The following is a 16,104-nucleotide window of genomic DNA, read 5'->3' as shown; positions in this document are numbered from 1 at the left end:
TCGAGCCGGCCGTTTCGGTAAACAAAATTATGGCCGGTTGGAAAGAAGTTATTACCAAAAAAAACATTGTCTCAATCGAGACACACTATTCATGCGCCAGATCGTGCCTCCTCAGCCCAGTACGTTGTGTCTTTTCCCGTCCGTCTCACGTCTAACCCTAGAATTCCAGATTCCCCTGATCCCCTCCCTCCTGGCCTCCCCTTCGCGAGTTTTCGTTCCCCCTATGGATGGCAATGGGTACAAATTACCCGCGTGCCCGCGGGCAAAAACCCAATAGGGTAAGGATACGGGTTCTAATTTGTGCCCTCGGGTGCGGGTATGGGTTTGCATTTGTGCCCGACGGGTAAAATTTGATGGGTTTGAAAAAACTCTACCCGTACCCGTTATGCTCGTATACCCGCAAAACTTCTAATACGTGGATCTTCCATACAAGTATATAATAAATAAAAGTATTTGGAATTCTAGAACTTCCTCTTATTTTTTTGTCCTTCCCAGGTGATCCCACCCGTGGTGCCCCGCCGCCACCTGACCACCCCACCCGCCCCTCCAGCTGCACGCCATCTCCTGGCTCTTGGAGCCCGCACCAACGCACCACCCCTCCAGCTGCACACCATCTCCTGTCTCTTGGAGCCCGCACCAACGCACGCCCCATTCTCCAGCGCAGTCGCTGCTCACCGCCCGTCCACAGCTCGCCCGCTGCCCGGAGCTCACGCGGACGCGCGCCCCTGCTGCGGCCGAGTGCTCGCTGTCCGCCGCTGCCAGGAGCCCGCGCCGGCGCCCCCTGTTGCGACCACCTGCCCGCTGCCGTCCGCCGCGCAACGCCCCCCAACCACGACGCCGAGGCTCTAGAGCGGTTGACGGGTTTAGACGGTGAGGCCTTGCGCTCTCGCTCGTCGCCCCGACCCATCAAGCCCCGGCCGGACGGTCACCGCCTCGCCGGCCGCCGCTCGCCAGATCTGCTACCAGCTGATCTTGGCGGGCGTGCCCGCGGGTACACCACACCCGCGGGTCGCGGGCACAGATACAGTTTATTACCCGTGGCGGGTCGCGGGCACGGGCACGGGTTCGAGTATCGTCTTGCGGGTGCGGGTTTGAATATGCTGTACCCGCGGATAATGCGCCCGTTGCCATAGTTCCCCCGACGCCCCGACTTCACCCAATGCTGCTGGCCGCCGCTCCGCTCCTCCTCCACCTCGTCCTCCGCCTCACCGCGGCCGGGAACTCCTCCGCCACCGCCTTCACATCCTCCTACTTGGCGGTGCAGCCCTCCGGCGCAGGGACAGCCAGCGGGCAGCAGCGCTGCGCCACCTCGTCTGCGTCCTCCGACCGTGCCTCCCTCACCGCGGTACGCGCTTCACTCCCAGATTCGCCTGTGCTCTACCTGTTCCAGGAGCTTGCCGCCGCCACCACGCAGGCGCTAACCACGGCCGCGTCTCGCCCTCCGCCGTGGTTGTGTCGGACCCGGGCCTCCCGACGGCGGTTTCCGTGGGCGGCTCGGCCTCTGGGCAACTTCAGCGGCGTCCCCGGCTGCGGTGTCAAGTCGGTGCTGGAGCTGGAAGAGGGCTGTGTCACGGCAGCGAGGGAGGCGAAAGGAACAAGGATTCAGCCTCGGCCTTGCCATCCCCGTGCTCCTCCACAGCGACACAGCGCAAGGCCCCTGCAATGTTGACAGCAAGCTGTGCCACTGCGTCGAACTCGTGGCCTGCTGCCCCTTCGCACTTCTCACTGATTCACAGTAAATCCCTTGTGTTCTTTCCCTTTGTACATGCTAATATAGAAAACTGAAGCTACGTGCATTATGCAGTTCAGAAATTTTTCTGCTACAATTTAGTACATCATGCCTTGCTTTGTGAAAGAATTGTTACTAAAGATGAAAATTGGGGATAAATTTGGATAGCTCTGCCTAGTGTCTGGTTGAATCAGTTCTAAAAAGGGTCAGGTTAAATAATGGTTATATTGTTATGTTCCTGCTCCTAAGATTCTTGCTATACAGATATTTTGTCTCCAAATTTCAACCGAATGCACATTATGACACCAATCTCTATCTTATGGCCTTACATATTCAGGTAAACTGATGGTGGTGTGGCTTCCTAAATCAAGTAACTTCTCTGAACCAATGCATGTGTTTTAATTCCATTTTTGTTCAATAACCAAATGTTTGGCACTGTGTCCTGTCCTGTCATTAATAACTTTTGTGTTTGTCGAATTTGGCTAAGCTTATCATGTCAGGTTGTGACTATTTATGACAAAAATTGCTGCGAGGGTCCTCTTAAAAGATAGGCTGTCATTGAGACTATTTAACATACGTCCGACTTTGTTCAATATTCATTATTTCATATACTTCGCTTGTGTATTTGTTTTCTGCAGTTTCAAGATAGGTGGCAAATAGTATTTCTTCTAAATTTCCTTCACTTTTGCTAACAGGTATTTCACTATGATGATGCACTGGTTTTTGGCATTTATGGTTCATATTGATCTAAAGTTGCAGACTGATCTTGATAAATGCTCCTTTGTTATTATTTTACCTAGCATGTGTTATGGGCCCAAAATTGATGAGATGTGAAATTAGCTACTAATTAAACTGATCATATGCCTGGTTTAGCAGTATCATTTTGGTTTGGAAGGGAACTCTTCACATGATTTTGTTATTGCTTACTGGATGTGAAAAACTGTCATGTCTATCTGTAAGCTCCCCTACTATGATTAATACATGGAATTCAAGTTGGTTTCTTAATTGTTGCACTCTATTATGTTACTTCAGGACCTGTCAATACTAGTTGGCCACAAAACAATGTGTTACCAACAAGCAGATATTTTTTCTTTTCTTATTACCTGTGACAAGTACATTTTCTCTACTAGTAAAACACATGAAGCATGAATAAATTGTTTGACACAAGTAAATTTGTATGGCTACAACTGCTGCCTTCTCGTGTAGATCTACATCACATTGTAAGGTAGGTCTACCTTTCTTGCTTGCTACAGCACATTGGGTTAGTTGGTACTGCTATTCTTCTTACATTCATTAGAGTGGTTACTAATTAATGGAAATTTTTGGTTAATGGTTGTGTTATGGTACCTACATTCTGTGACATCCCGAAAATTCACCAAAATAAATCATGCGCTAAATTTGTTTTTGTTGAGCTCGACTTGAACCCTAACCCTAACTTCCCGGAAACCCTCCTGCTCCGATCTCCCGATCCCCGGAGATCTGATCCGACACCCGAATTCAATCCGCGTCTCGTCTCCTTCCCATCCGACGCGACGCGTCGTGACCAGCCGCCGCGAATCCCGCCCCCCCCTCCTTTTCCTCTCTCCCCTCCGACCGCGTGCCCCACCTCCCGCGGCCCGCACGCCACGCGTGGCCGACCGCGGCCGCGGTCGCCGCTGGCGCGCACCGCCCTCCCCCTCCTTTTTCCTTTCTCTCCCTCCCTTTCCCCATTTCCTTTTTCTTTAATTCTTTTTCCTATTTTCTTTTCCTTTTTCCCTTCACCCTTTTTCTCTTTTCTTTCTTTTCCTCCTCCCCTCTCTCCTCTCCTCCCTCCCCTGTCGCGCGCCAAGCCGCGCCGCCCGCCTCCGGCCTCCCTCCTGCGCGCGCATCTCCGCTCCCGGCTGCGCACGCGTGAACGCGCCAGGCCGCCCCGAGCCGCACCCCGCCTCCCCCGCTCGTCCTGCACGCCCCGCCGAGCCGGTCCACGCGCGTGGACCGCGTGCTCGGAGCACCGCCGCGCCACCCGCCGCTGCCAGGCTGCCCGCTCCACGCGCACCGCCGCCTCGCCGCCCGCGCCACCCCGCTGCACAGCGCCCCGCTTGCGCGCACGCGCGCACGGAGCACAGGACCGTGGGCGAACGCGCCGGGCCGCAGCGACGTGAGCTCCGCCGAGCCCACGAGCGCGCCCGGCCACGCCGCGCGCCGCCCGCCGCTGGCGCTGCCCTGGCCCCGCACACGCGCGCGCTGCTCGCGCCGTGGCGTCCGTGCACACGCCACTGCCCCCGCCCCCGCTCGGCGCCGCGACACCCGCTGCTGGCGCCCTGCTCGGCCCGCACGCGCCCACGTGCGCCCGCAGCGCCGCTCGCCGTGCCTTGCCTCGCCGCTCGCGCCATCACTGTGCCGAACAGCGCCGCCCCACGTGCTCGACGACGGCCTCGCCGCCCCCGCCGCACGCCGCGTCACGACGCACGCGGACGGCCGCGCGCCTTTACTCCGCCCCGCGCCGCTCGCCGGGCCACCTCACCGGCCACACCTACTCACGCCGCCGCACCGCCTTCGCTGGGCTATAAAAGGACACCCCCCCGAGCTCCACGGCCATCCACGCCACCTCACCGCCGACCTTAGCCTCCTCTTTCAGCCCGCAGCGCCGCCACCGCAGCTACTCCAGCCCGCCGCCGCCTGCTCCCGTCGCCCCGCTTCTACACGCCACCCTAGCCCGAGGTGAGGCCGGGGATCGATTCCCCGAACCCCCCTCTCTCTTGTTCCCCGGTCCATGGCCACCCCCGGAGCCTGGAGCGGCCGGGATGGCCGCCGCCGGCAAGCCGGCGCCCCTCCCCTGTTTTGCAATGGGAGGAAGGGGATGAATGGCCGTTTTGCATTTAGGCCCCCCCTCTCCTCCCATTCTATTAAAGGACCCTTGTCCTCATAATCTTTCTTTTCAAAAAGAACCCTGTCCTTTGTTTTATTTTCAAGAAAACCCTTTCACTTAAAAACATAATTCTAAGTATACCCTTGACCATTCCAGTTTAACCCAAATATTTCTGGAAATTACAATCAGACCCCTCCCTTCTCAAGAAAATAATTACAAATAGGCCCCCGCTTCCTGATCTAGCCCTGAACCCTTTCAAAACCTGTTATTTCATGCGCCGAAACAACTCCGATTGACCCCAAACTTTACCATGTCACTTCTATTATAGTTTCGGGCCGCGCTATTACCAAACCACCCAAAGATGTCCCTTCTATCTCCATATTTTATGTGTTTCCGATTCGAGCTCAACGATAGGTCTTTGCATTGATTGGAGGCTTGTTTGTGCGTGCTGTAGACCTCGGTGTGGACGAAGGAGAGCCCGCTAGCGAGCAGTACGGTGAGCAGGAGAACGAGGATCAGTTCCGCGACCCCGAGCCCGAAGGACAGGACTTCCCCAAAGGCTACGAAGACGGCAAGTTCAATCCCATCCTTTGATGCATGTTTCTGTCCTAGTTTTTATAAACACAACACAATGGCCTGTTTTATAAAGTTGCGTATGTGTTACTTGCATGAAAACACGGTTGGATAGCCACCCCTTGATTTGTGTTGACCATTCCTTGACCACCTAGATTAATGTCTGATTTTGCTTGGACGTTAATCGATATTAGAATGCTTAGGACTTTACTCATAATACTATTTGATTTATAAAGAAAATGTGTGCGTGTGGGAAGGGTTAAAATGTGGATTTTCGAAAGATGAGTACAGACGGGATGGACGGCATTTCTGTGGGAATTGCCGATTGGTGTGCTTATGCCTACGTGGCAGGGCAAGGAAGGGAGATATCCATCTTGTCGTGTCTAAGGACCGAGTTGGTGTGACGTCTCACCTAACTCCACTCTCGTGCAAACCACTCGACCGTTGAATGGGCAACGGCGTAGCTTAAATCCCACTAGTTGGTGTGACAACCATCAGGAGGGCTGAGAGCAACGGGTGACTAAGGAAAAGGGATAAGCCCAGAGTGACTTATGCCCGGTTATACCTGTGTGAATGGTCGATGACCCCTTGGTGCATCCCGTGATGGTTAGTCGGGCTTAGCTATGGTGGGTAATGGCTATGTTGGGATCTACACCGACACGACGGTGTTCGAGTTGTGGCATCCTACTTGTGGGTAAAGTTGCACGCCTCTGCAGAGTTAAGAATCTATTCGAATAGTCCGTGCCCACGGTATTGGGCGAGTTACGGTGTGGTCTCACAACTAGTGTTTCTTGGGATGGGCTGGTGTGAGTTGTTTTGGAATTATGTCCGGCAGTTGTGCCGTGTGCTACGACGGACGGGGAGTCCGGTAGCAGTTTTAAAACGTGAACTCCGTGTTGCTACAAAAACTGATTTCTAAAAGGGTATTTCTTTCAAATCAACCCATGCTTAAAATATTGTTTTTCTGCAAATTAAACCGTAACCTTATCCTTGATTTACCTATGCATATCATTCTGATTTAACCCCTCCGTGGGTGTGGTTGGACTTGCTGAGTACATTTGTACTCACCCCACTCTTACTTTTTACAGAAGAGGATCCAGACTTCGTGCCAGACGACGCCGAGTAGGGTTGCCGTTCTACACCCAACCTTGCCTGTGGAACCGGCCCTGTTGAGATGCCTCCGCTGTCGCAGTACTCTGAGCCCGTAGTAGACCCTATGTGGTTTGCAGTCTGGTGTTATGTCGTAGCCTGGTTAATTATTATTATCATCTGTATCGAGTGTCCGCCAAGGTTTGTAAGGTTTTGAACCATCTGATGTAATAAATGTGGCATCAGCCTCCTGGGACTGATGTTTTGTATCACATTTAAGTCTTCTCTTATGAGGGGACGCTTCACATTCATACTATAACATAGCATGTGCACTTGTATAACTACAAGTTACAAACATATGTATGTCTGATATTTGATTAATGGTTGTGTTATGGTACTTTTAATTGTTGCCTTTCTTACAGGTGAGCAGGGTTCAACAGCAAAGTGAGAAAATGGGTGACTAGCAAAGTGAGCTGGAAGACTTGAACCTGAAGTTCCAGGAATCTGAAGTAGCAAGGGAGAACCAAAGGGGAGAGCTTGAAACTTTGAAGAAGCAAGGGGAGAGATTTTTTTAGCTGTGAGTTCATAGGGCTGTCTTGGCTGTTCAGTGAACTTGTTTTTTTTTGGGCTTTTTATGAAGTGACTTGACAAGTGATGTTGGGCTGTGATATGCATATGAATCTGGTAGTGTTAAGAAAAGTGACATCGTGCTTTAATAAATATTATGTGATGTGACATGGTATTTTGAATCAATATGTTTTGAATTGATCTCAGTCCAAATCGAAATATCGAATATTGAAAAATAGGCTGAAATAGATAATTTTAATATTTTATGACGAATCAAATCGTTATAACAGAGGTGTCACGTCATGTCTTAGTCATCGTTACATTGCATGTCATGTCTTAGTCATCGTCACATCGCATGACGTTAAAATTTTATGACGTTTTCTATCTTATGTGGCACATGTACAATCATCCAAGCATATAATTTTGTGACGTTTCTTGGTATTGATTATGACGAAAATAAGCGTCACAAATTAATGACGATAGAATAATCGTCATAAAATTTATGACGAAAAAATGTGTTTTCTACGAAAATTAATGACGATAGAATAATCGTCATAAAATTTATGACGAAAAAATGTGTTTTCATCGTAGAAGACCTTTTATGACATGGTATTGGCGACGAATCATTTTTCGTCACACAAGTGTCACAAATTATGAAAGACGACGAAAATACCACTTTCAATGACATAAATGAAACGTTGCAGAAGCCCATATGTGTTGTAGTGAGTGTATGAAAATTTTCAAGAAAAAAAAACTAAAACTTGGACAGAATCATCCCGAGGTCCACGAACGCCCCTCCTGCACCGTAAATGCGCTCGTTTTTTTTTTTTTTGCGTAAACTTCTCTGCACTCGAAAATATTTCAACATCAAGAAGAGAAAATGATGATTTTGCAGAAAACCGCCCGCTGGTTTGTAAGCAGCAAATGAATACTGAAACTGATATGAGCAGAAATTTAAGTGTGCATACCGTCCAATAGCATGGAGATCTATCACGAACATACGGTCACTGAACTGTCTCGCGCAGATCATAAGTTCATAACTGGACATGCCTTTCTTGGATTTCTGCAACAGATCAGCAGCACTGACAGTCAACGACCGTTCAATCAGATCATGGCGCCAACCATGCACAGATCAGCAGCTAAACAACCAGTTTGTATACATAAGTTTGAATGTAGGTCAGCAACAAGAACAAGCACGCAAACCCAAACGCATTCACAAGTTACAATAAACAATAATGAACAATGAAACAAAGGCCGAGGCTGAACCCCTGAACCCCAGCAAGGTGCAGGTAAAAGGTCTGCTGCAACTTAAGTCCATATTACACCTGGGGCGAAAATGTAAAAAAGAAGAGATTGTTGGCGGTGTACAATGTTTTCACGCTAAGAGGGATACCCATGAGGCCAATGACCCAAGTCTCCTTCCTCCATGCTCAGCAGAACAGCCCCAGGGAGGGAGGGAAAGCAATCCAAACCCTGCTTGAACATCTGCACCCCAAAGTGTTCAATAATTGATCTACTTATCAGTGTGCCGGCGCTTGTGTCTCCTGTGGCCATGATTACCGTTACCACCACGAGATCTTTTATGCTTTTTGGTGCTACATAGAAGCAATGGGAGATAAATTCAGTTCAAGGTCACAGTGCGATGATTAGAATTGACATGAGCTGTCAGTATTTGAGAAACTAACCAGAAAGTATCTATTAGAAGCCTGTATATAACGAAGACAGGCAGAGCCAGTAAAGCAGAAGCCTGTACAGAAAGGTCATAAGTTTGTTAGATTACCACAAAGCTGCGGTTTCTCAGAAAATATTTTAGGTTTCCTTACCAAGAACCAAACTAATTCCTTCGTCGCGAGTGATTTTGTTATCTCATGTTGGTGAAGGTAGTCCAAGATGGTTGCTTGAGCCTGGAAAGGAGAAGAAAATGTTGAAATTTTTCACATCAATCTTCACAAAAAGAAAGGTTGTCTTAGATGATAGAAAAAACTAAACATATCAGCTAAAGGTATGACAGAATGCAAACTAAATCATGAACTTAATGAAGCTGCTAAAAATAGAGGAGCATACAATCTATCCACACCAGCGGGCTGCTATCTCTAGGCACAATGCAGATCGCAGAAGTAGCTAAATAACCACCCAGGAGCACCCTTTAGGTAAGGAGACTAAAACAAGGGCATAAACCATAACCATAAACAGACAGCATGCTACATTTAAAGCCTTAAAGGCAGAGGTAAGGCTGTGGGGAGCAGCAGTAGCACAGAAGTTGGATACTAGATTGAGGTGTGGTTTTGGAGCTATATATCCTATGGCACAAAGAAGGCACTGAAAATCGCACCACGAACTGGAACGCAAGTAGAAAAGAACCACAAACCTGGCGATGGTATGTGGTTGCCGACTCAAGAAATGAACCATATGCATGAACTGCTCTTTTAGTGTACAGCTTCAGACAAGTTCGAACTTTCTCAACATGCGGCTTTGTGATCTCAGCAACTTGATCTATGTAAGGCTTGGAGAACTTCTTGGCTTCCTGGATCAACATAGTATCGTAATCAAACAACTGATGAACTCATACTGACAGGCAGAATTGTATAGATTCTTGAAACAAGTACCTGGTAGTAGGGATGAATAAATTCCTTAACTTTGACAACATGAGGGGTCACAGCGACCCGTGATGACTCATACAACTCTACTGATCTTGTTGAGACCTTCTGTACGTAAGGTTCAGCGTTTTTCTTGAGGACAACCAATTTTTCCTTAACAGGGATCCATTTCTTAAACCATAGAATGTAATCGTGTCAGCATAGTGTCAGTGCAAGATAACTCAAAAGGAACTAAAGTACGTGAACGAATGTGAGTTAATGAGTAGTGGGACACTACCGTCTTAGCAGTCTCAATATGAGGTTCAGCCCATTTCTTAGCTTGTGCTGATTTTTCCGATGCCTGAAATATTATATATGCAGACATAAATGGTGGTTTATTTGTGGAATGCATATTGGAATTAAAATAAAAGCAAGCAGTACAAAGAGGCACCTTCTGCAAAAAATTCTGCATAGCAGGTTTTCCATGTTGATTCCAGTGGCCTGAGACCACCTCCTACAAATGTTGATGAGGATAGCAGTGTGAGAGCATGAGAATGAAAATTGCAACCGTACATTTGTCGTTCCACCCTTACCAGGTAGTGAGCATATTGTGCAGCTAACCAAGGTGGCAACCATGCTCCATGAACCTGCAAAAGGAAATGAGAGTGCACATGGAGTCTTGAAGAAAATCCATTAAAAAAAACAACCATATGGCAACCAAGGCATTAGAATCACAATAAGCACCCTCTACTCAGCCTAGTTTCAGGTAACTGTTAAAAGTTTCTATTGAGTTGCATGCACCAACCAATTCAACCCAAAAGCTTAAGCTGAGGGAGAGAGGTGGGCAATTCACTTATATTCCAACACTTCCCCTCACGTGGAGGCTCCCTCAATTCACTTATATTCCAACAGTTTCAATGCATTAGTGAAGTGGCAGAAGTGCCACATCACACATAGTGCCCCAAGTGCATCTTGAACAGATGAAGCTATTGTGGAACAAAAAATTGTTGAAACTTCTCTAAAACCGATAGCAAAAAAATGGAACTACCCAACTGAAGGAAATCAGTGTCTTAATAGATGACTGCATATACTAACATTTAGGGTACCACAAGAGTTTATGTAGGTTAAACTCATATGTTCTTGTACTACCTTGAGATGGCTTTTTAAACAGCAATAAAGAGTACAAAAGACAGAATAGACCAGTTAATAGTACAGGATTTCGACATGCTTTGTCTAGTAATACATACCCAATTCTGTCCTATATGCATGTAACTATGCTTAGAGGATGCTATTACGTTGCTGAAATTTCTGGATTTGCATTCAGTACAACAGGTGATAGTGACAGGGTATATATTTACCTCTGTCAGCTGTTTTGCCTTCTCTGTTGCTTCTAGCTGCAACCTCATCAATTCCTCCTATAATGTGAAAGAACAAATATGTAACATGTACCTCACGCCTCCCAGGACAGAAGTGAATTACTAATAAACAAATGCATTGCAAACCTCAGCAACTTTAAGAGCGCGTTCTGTCTTCTTGATTTTGCGCTTTTGCTCATCACTTTGCTTTTGGATCTAACAAGGACAAAATCAATAAATAAGAGCAATGTAATCCAACATCTAAAATGTTAATTCGATTGAATGTTTTTCATTACAGAGAGAAGCCTTCAATATAATTTTAAATTTTGGGTGAACTTTAAACTCTGGTATAGAAATAGGATCCACAAATCACTTGATAATTTTCTCTGCTAGTGTCTTAAGAATGTGTTTGCAGGCTTGTAGCTGAATAGATAATGGATCCTGTCACTGCTGTTAGCCAAAAGGGGAAAACAGCTGGCATAGCCACTTGACAGATACACTTAGTTACAGTAATACTGCAAGATAGGCAAGGACTGTGCACTTACAGCATTAAGCTTCGCAGTCAGCTCTTCTACCTTCTTCTCTGCATCATTAGCCCTAGACTCAAGTGCTGTTCTCTGGCTACTTTGTGTTTCAATATCCTTTTTGAGCTTCTCGATCTGGAATAGAAGAAAAATAAAATGAGAAATCACAAAACACATAGTTGACACGTTCTAAATGTTCATGAACTTTTGTATTCCATACCTGCTTCTCAAGCTCAACAGCTCGGGCATTGGCCTTGCCTGCCTTCTCCTCAGCAGCTATAGATCCCTGTGCCTGCACATGGATACACAAAAGACCATAATTATTTCTTAGTTGCAGAACAGTGTATTGTAGTTAGTGCTACATATTAGATTGCATACTTGGAGGGAAGCAATCTCGGCCTGCAGAGAAGCAATCTTCTTTGACCTCTCCTCAATGGCTTTCTCCAGCTTTGTGATGCCATCATCCTTGTTCTTCAATTCCTGGGACCGCTCTGCTATGCCTGACTCTGTAGAGTGCAAACAATAGTTACAACCAACAGTAGTTCAGTAAGGATCATTACAACCGTATGACTAGAAAACCGAATAAATTTTGTCAGATAAGCTAACACAGCATGCCAAAGTGACAAAGTTAAGCAAATTGCTTTGCTTGTGACAGAAGCAGCACCACAATCAATGATACCACTTACTGGTCGGGACACAGTTTGAATTTATACCCTCAGTAGTAGAAGCTTCTTCAGGCCACTATTAATTTACATTTTTACTGCAATTAACATTGTTAGCAATTAGCATTGTATTCAATTCAAGTTAAGACTTAAGGGCATGTACTGTCTGGGTGAGGTGTGTTTGGTTGGAAGTTTCAGTACATCTCTTTCAAGCCCCAAAAATTATGGCAGGGGATAACCAGCCATGGCAGACGCACAGCAACTGCTATTACACAGTGGCCAACTATAGTAAATGACAGAACTAGTAAAAGACAGCTTTTGCAAAGTAAAACCACAACTAGAAACGAATCTATGTGGTGTAAATAACAGAACGAGCGGAATTTTCCCCCCTGCAACGAGCAGTTTCCTAAAAAAGTAGAGAAGTGCCCACTTCTGCATTCACTCAGGACCAAAATCAGCACGAAAACATCAGACCAAAATTTCGCGGCACCGAGCTACTTGATCAACCTGGCACTGACGCGCGCACCATCCGGAAACACCTAGATGCTAAACCCCCAACAAACAGATCCCGCTAGCTCACCGGCAATCTCTGAAATCCCAGATCACCTCATCGAATCGGCCTCCAATTAAACCCCGCAGCTCGCTAGAGCAGCATCAATTCCAATTCCAGTGGAACGGCAAGAATTAACCTAGCTTCGAAGCGTGAACTCGACGTTTCAACCAACCCCCATCCCCCCGCCAAATCACCCCGAGGGTAAATCGAGCGCGCCCCGTCGATTTCAAACCGGCCGCCACTGACCTAAGTTGGAGATCTTCGCCCTGAGCTGCTCCAGCTCGGCCCTGAGCGCCGCCGCCTCCTCCGCCTTCGCCGCCGCCGCAGCAGCGGCGGCCTCCACCGCGATGGCCACCGAGTCCACCGCCACCACCGGCTCCTCGGCGGCCGCCCCGGCGGCGACGGCGATCAGCAGCAGCAGCGCCACCGCGAGGGGCCTCGAGATCCCCATCCCCGCGAGCCCCCCCGTCGCCACCAACTCCCTCCTCCTCGGCGAGGGCAACCCCAATCCTTGGTTCTAACGACGCCGCGGCCCGCGAGGTCGCCAAGAACTCGTGCTCGCGGGTCGCAGCTCGTGCGGTGTCGTTAGGACCCGAGGACGCAGGTGCGCGCAGCGCGCAGATCTTTTTGAGGCCGCGCGGGGCACGTGACAGGGTACGTGGCGGGCGCGGGGGCGTACGTGGCGGGCGGCTATTGGGTCCGAGACGTCGGGCTCGTGCGCGGCTCGGGTCGCTGCGCGGTGGGCCCGGGGGGCCGCGTCGCCGTCGAGGTGGCTCGGCGCGTCCGCGACAGGTGGCTTGCCGGGATCGGCCACGACATCGAGATCGTGTTCGGGACCCACGAGGCCGTGCGAGCCTTGGCAAACTCCGGGGGTGATTTTCCAACTCCCAAGTGCCTTTTTGCGGTTGGTTTGGATAACTCGTCTTAGGAAACGCAAAGAGTTCCTTTCCAATTTTAAATCACTTTTGTTAAAAGAGATACAAATGCAGATTGCAGACATGCTGTGCATGCATACTCACCCCTCTAAACACACAAGCAACATCCTATTCGATGAGCATCCATAAAAGATACTTCCTCCGTTCTAAAATGTAGGTCGTTTTGACTTTTTTAGATTCATTGTGTTTGCTATGCATCTAGATATAACATATGTCTAAGTACACATTTTATTTGAAACGGAGGAAGTAGCTGCCCACATCTAACTAGACTCCTAATTTGAATGACTTCCCATGAGTTTAATTGCATAACGAGCTTCCATAGTAGTTTCACACTCATCTAACATATACGCAGGTTGGGTAGACAACTAGTGTTTAGTTTAATTGTGAAATTCAACGTGAATGTTTATAGGGATGTGAATTGGTTACCCTTAGTGTCCGATCATGGCTAAATGAGTAAAGACTACAAAACGCAAATGATTTATTAGCGGATTCAATCTTGTAAAATAATAACTGGTAACCTCGTATAGTGATATGATTTAGTGTAGATGGTAGTATCCTTGAATTTTGTACAAGTTTGGTGAGTTTATGTTAGTTGTTAGGAACACATTTTACATATTGTATGTAATGGTGCCGGTCCCTTGAGTGCAGAGGATTGAGAGTGACATTTTTCTGTTTCTGAAATTACCACTTGACATTAGATTTCGAAGGTTTAGGTCTAGTAGTTTGTAGGTTCAGTTTTTAAAATTGATACGATATTAAATCAACGGGAAAAAAAACATTGAAGCACATGTGGGCTAGTTACATAAACGGCAAAGTGGAAACATTATCACAAACCCAAAGAAAAGCAATGATTCAACAAATCCTGCTAAAATCCTCGGTGATTTCAAAATTTTAAGAAGATTTTGCTACCACACGTTGCTTTCCTTCTAGGACTTGGCACAAATTGTTTGACATTCATCAAATGCATCACCAACTAAACTGTGCAAAGGACAGCAGCCTCATGAATGGCATAATATTTTTTTACCCATTGATGGAAACCGGACAAGCGGTGGGGGGGGGGGGGGGGGCCTCAAGAGAGGATCGGGGGTAGTAGTTGGGGAGCAGCGGTTCAGTGGCTGGCAGTGCAAGGGGCCGTTGGCTGCTGGTGTCCTGCCGATTTTCACTACGTTCAGTAGAGTGAAACCGGAGGCTGGAACTGAAATGGTGTGAGAGAAAAATATTATTGGGCTGGCTGGAGCTGGAGTTGGTGACTGGAATGGTGTGAGAGAAAAATAATGTTGGACTGGAGCTGGAGCTAGCTGCCGAACAGAGTGTTCGATGGTCCACGACTTGATGGGTGCGGCTAGATCATTACCGTGTCGGAGGGTTACTGTACGTGGACCGGTCCAATTCACGTGGATTTTAGGCGGAATTTCGCAGGAGGCCGGTCCAGTAAAACACTAGCGTTTTGAATTAGAAAAAAAAAGAGAAGAGAAAGTTTTTTTAAAGAAAAAAGTCTTGGGGTCAGAGGGGAAATTTGATGCCGTGTTTGGACTTTATCACAAAGTGATCTCAAATGCTCGGAGTCTTATCAGAGACGATTACGAGGGAGATGGAACACATGTTCTCGGAAAAAAAGAGTTCGCTAGCTGAAACGGACCTCACACTAGTGCCTACCGACTTTTGGACTTCGATGAGGCGGGCCTGGCACGACTTTGGATGCCTTTTTCCCCTTCTTCTCCTCCGAATTTCCTACCACTAGTGCTCGCTTTTTTTGATGCGAGCTTGGACATTTGTTGCCCCTGCCCGCAAGTTTGACTCGTTTTGTCGGACTTTTTCTTTCTTGGGTCGAGGTAGACAAGGCCCAAAAGATGACTAAGAACAAGTGGGCCGGACCACGGTATCGATCAGCTCGGTGGGCGGGCCGCAGGCGCCATCTGAGGCCTTTTTACCCGTGTGACCCTCGAGCAAACCTGTCACATTAGCTCTATCTACCTCAGATTTTATATTTTAGGTCTAAACTAGCCTAATAAATCGGCCAACATGTGTAATCCAGTAAAATTTATTACAGAACAAATTTCTTTTGTTCCGAAATATTTTTTTAATTATTCTGATAATACAAAAAAATTTGTTCGGAAATAAAAAAATTGTTCCAGAATAAAAAATAATTATTGGACCTTGTGTGAAAGTTTGACTGTCGACTCCTAATATTTGTGCTTCCTCTCCAATGTAGTTAGCTGGGCTGATTAGGCTGACCACAACGGAGGGAGCAAAAGCAAATTTGCTCCCTCCTCGTTTCCCACGCCCTCTCTGTCTACAGTGCCAAACAGTGCATCTATAGTGCCAAACAGTGCATCTGCTCCTTCATTTGCTCCTTCCACTGTGGACAGTCTAGAAGGGCTTTTTTTCCCCTTGAGAAATGATGGTTCGAGAGGCTTTACGGGCTTCATTTGTTCCCATGGGCCGACCCTCATCCCCCGGCTCGGCCCAACTCGTCTTCTCCGAGGACGTGGGTGGGCCCCACCCTGGGGCGCAGACCAGCGACCGCGACAGGCGTCGTACGCCCCGCGCGGTCTCCCATGCACTCGACGCCACTCCACTCCACATCCACAGTCCACACTCCCCCGGCTGCCCTGCTCGGCTGCTCCTCCGTCTTTGACCACACGCTAATCGCGATCGCCGCCGCCGCTAATCACAGCTTAAACCCTCGAAGC

The 16,104-nt window shown here is 47.9% G+C and overlaps 1 protein-coding gene and 1 long non-coding RNA gene across 2 annotated transcripts; one reads left to right on the top strand and one right to left on the bottom strand.

Moving 5' to 3' along the window:
- Positions 1 to 1,134: 1,134 nt before the first annotated feature.
- Positions 1,135 to 6,992, top strand: LOC120712886. Its single transcript, XR_005691083.1, has 2 exons — positions 1,135 to 2,424; positions 6,670 to 6,992. It is a non-coding gene; the product is annotated as an uncharacterized LOC120712886 (long non-coding RNA).
- A 945-nt stretch (positions 6,993 to 7,937) lies between these two features.
- LOC120712885 lies at positions 7,938 to 13,125 on the bottom strand. The gene is made up of 14 exons (XM_039998813.1): positions 12,723 to 13,125; positions 11,640 to 11,767; positions 11,482 to 11,553; positions 11,283 to 11,396; positions 10,885 to 10,953; positions 10,741 to 10,797; positions 9,976 to 10,029; positions 9,834 to 9,896; positions 9,681 to 9,743; positions 9,413 to 9,574; positions 9,175 to 9,330; positions 8,630 to 8,710; positions 8,492 to 8,553; positions 7,938 to 8,401 (listed from the first exon to the last, which is right to left on the bottom strand). The coding sequence occupies exons 1-14, from the start codon at positions 12,925 to 12,927 to the stop codon at positions 8,320 to 8,322; spliced, it is 1,368 nt and encodes a 455-aa protein (XP_039854747.1). The 5' UTR covers positions 12,928 to 13,125; the 3' UTR covers positions 7,938 to 8,319.
- Positions 13,126 to 16,104: the final 2,979 nt, after the last annotated feature.

Source organism: Panicum virgatum, chromosome 6K, assembly GCF_016808335.1.
Source record: "Panicum virgatum strain AP13 chromosome 6K, P.virgatum_v5, whole genome shotgun sequence".
NCBI classification, from domain to species: Eukaryota; Viridiplantae; Streptophyta; class Magnoliopsida; order Poales; family Poaceae; genus Panicum; species Panicum virgatum.
Note: the sequence above shows the minus strand (reverse complement) of the source record. Positions and strands in the feature narration are given on the sequence as shown.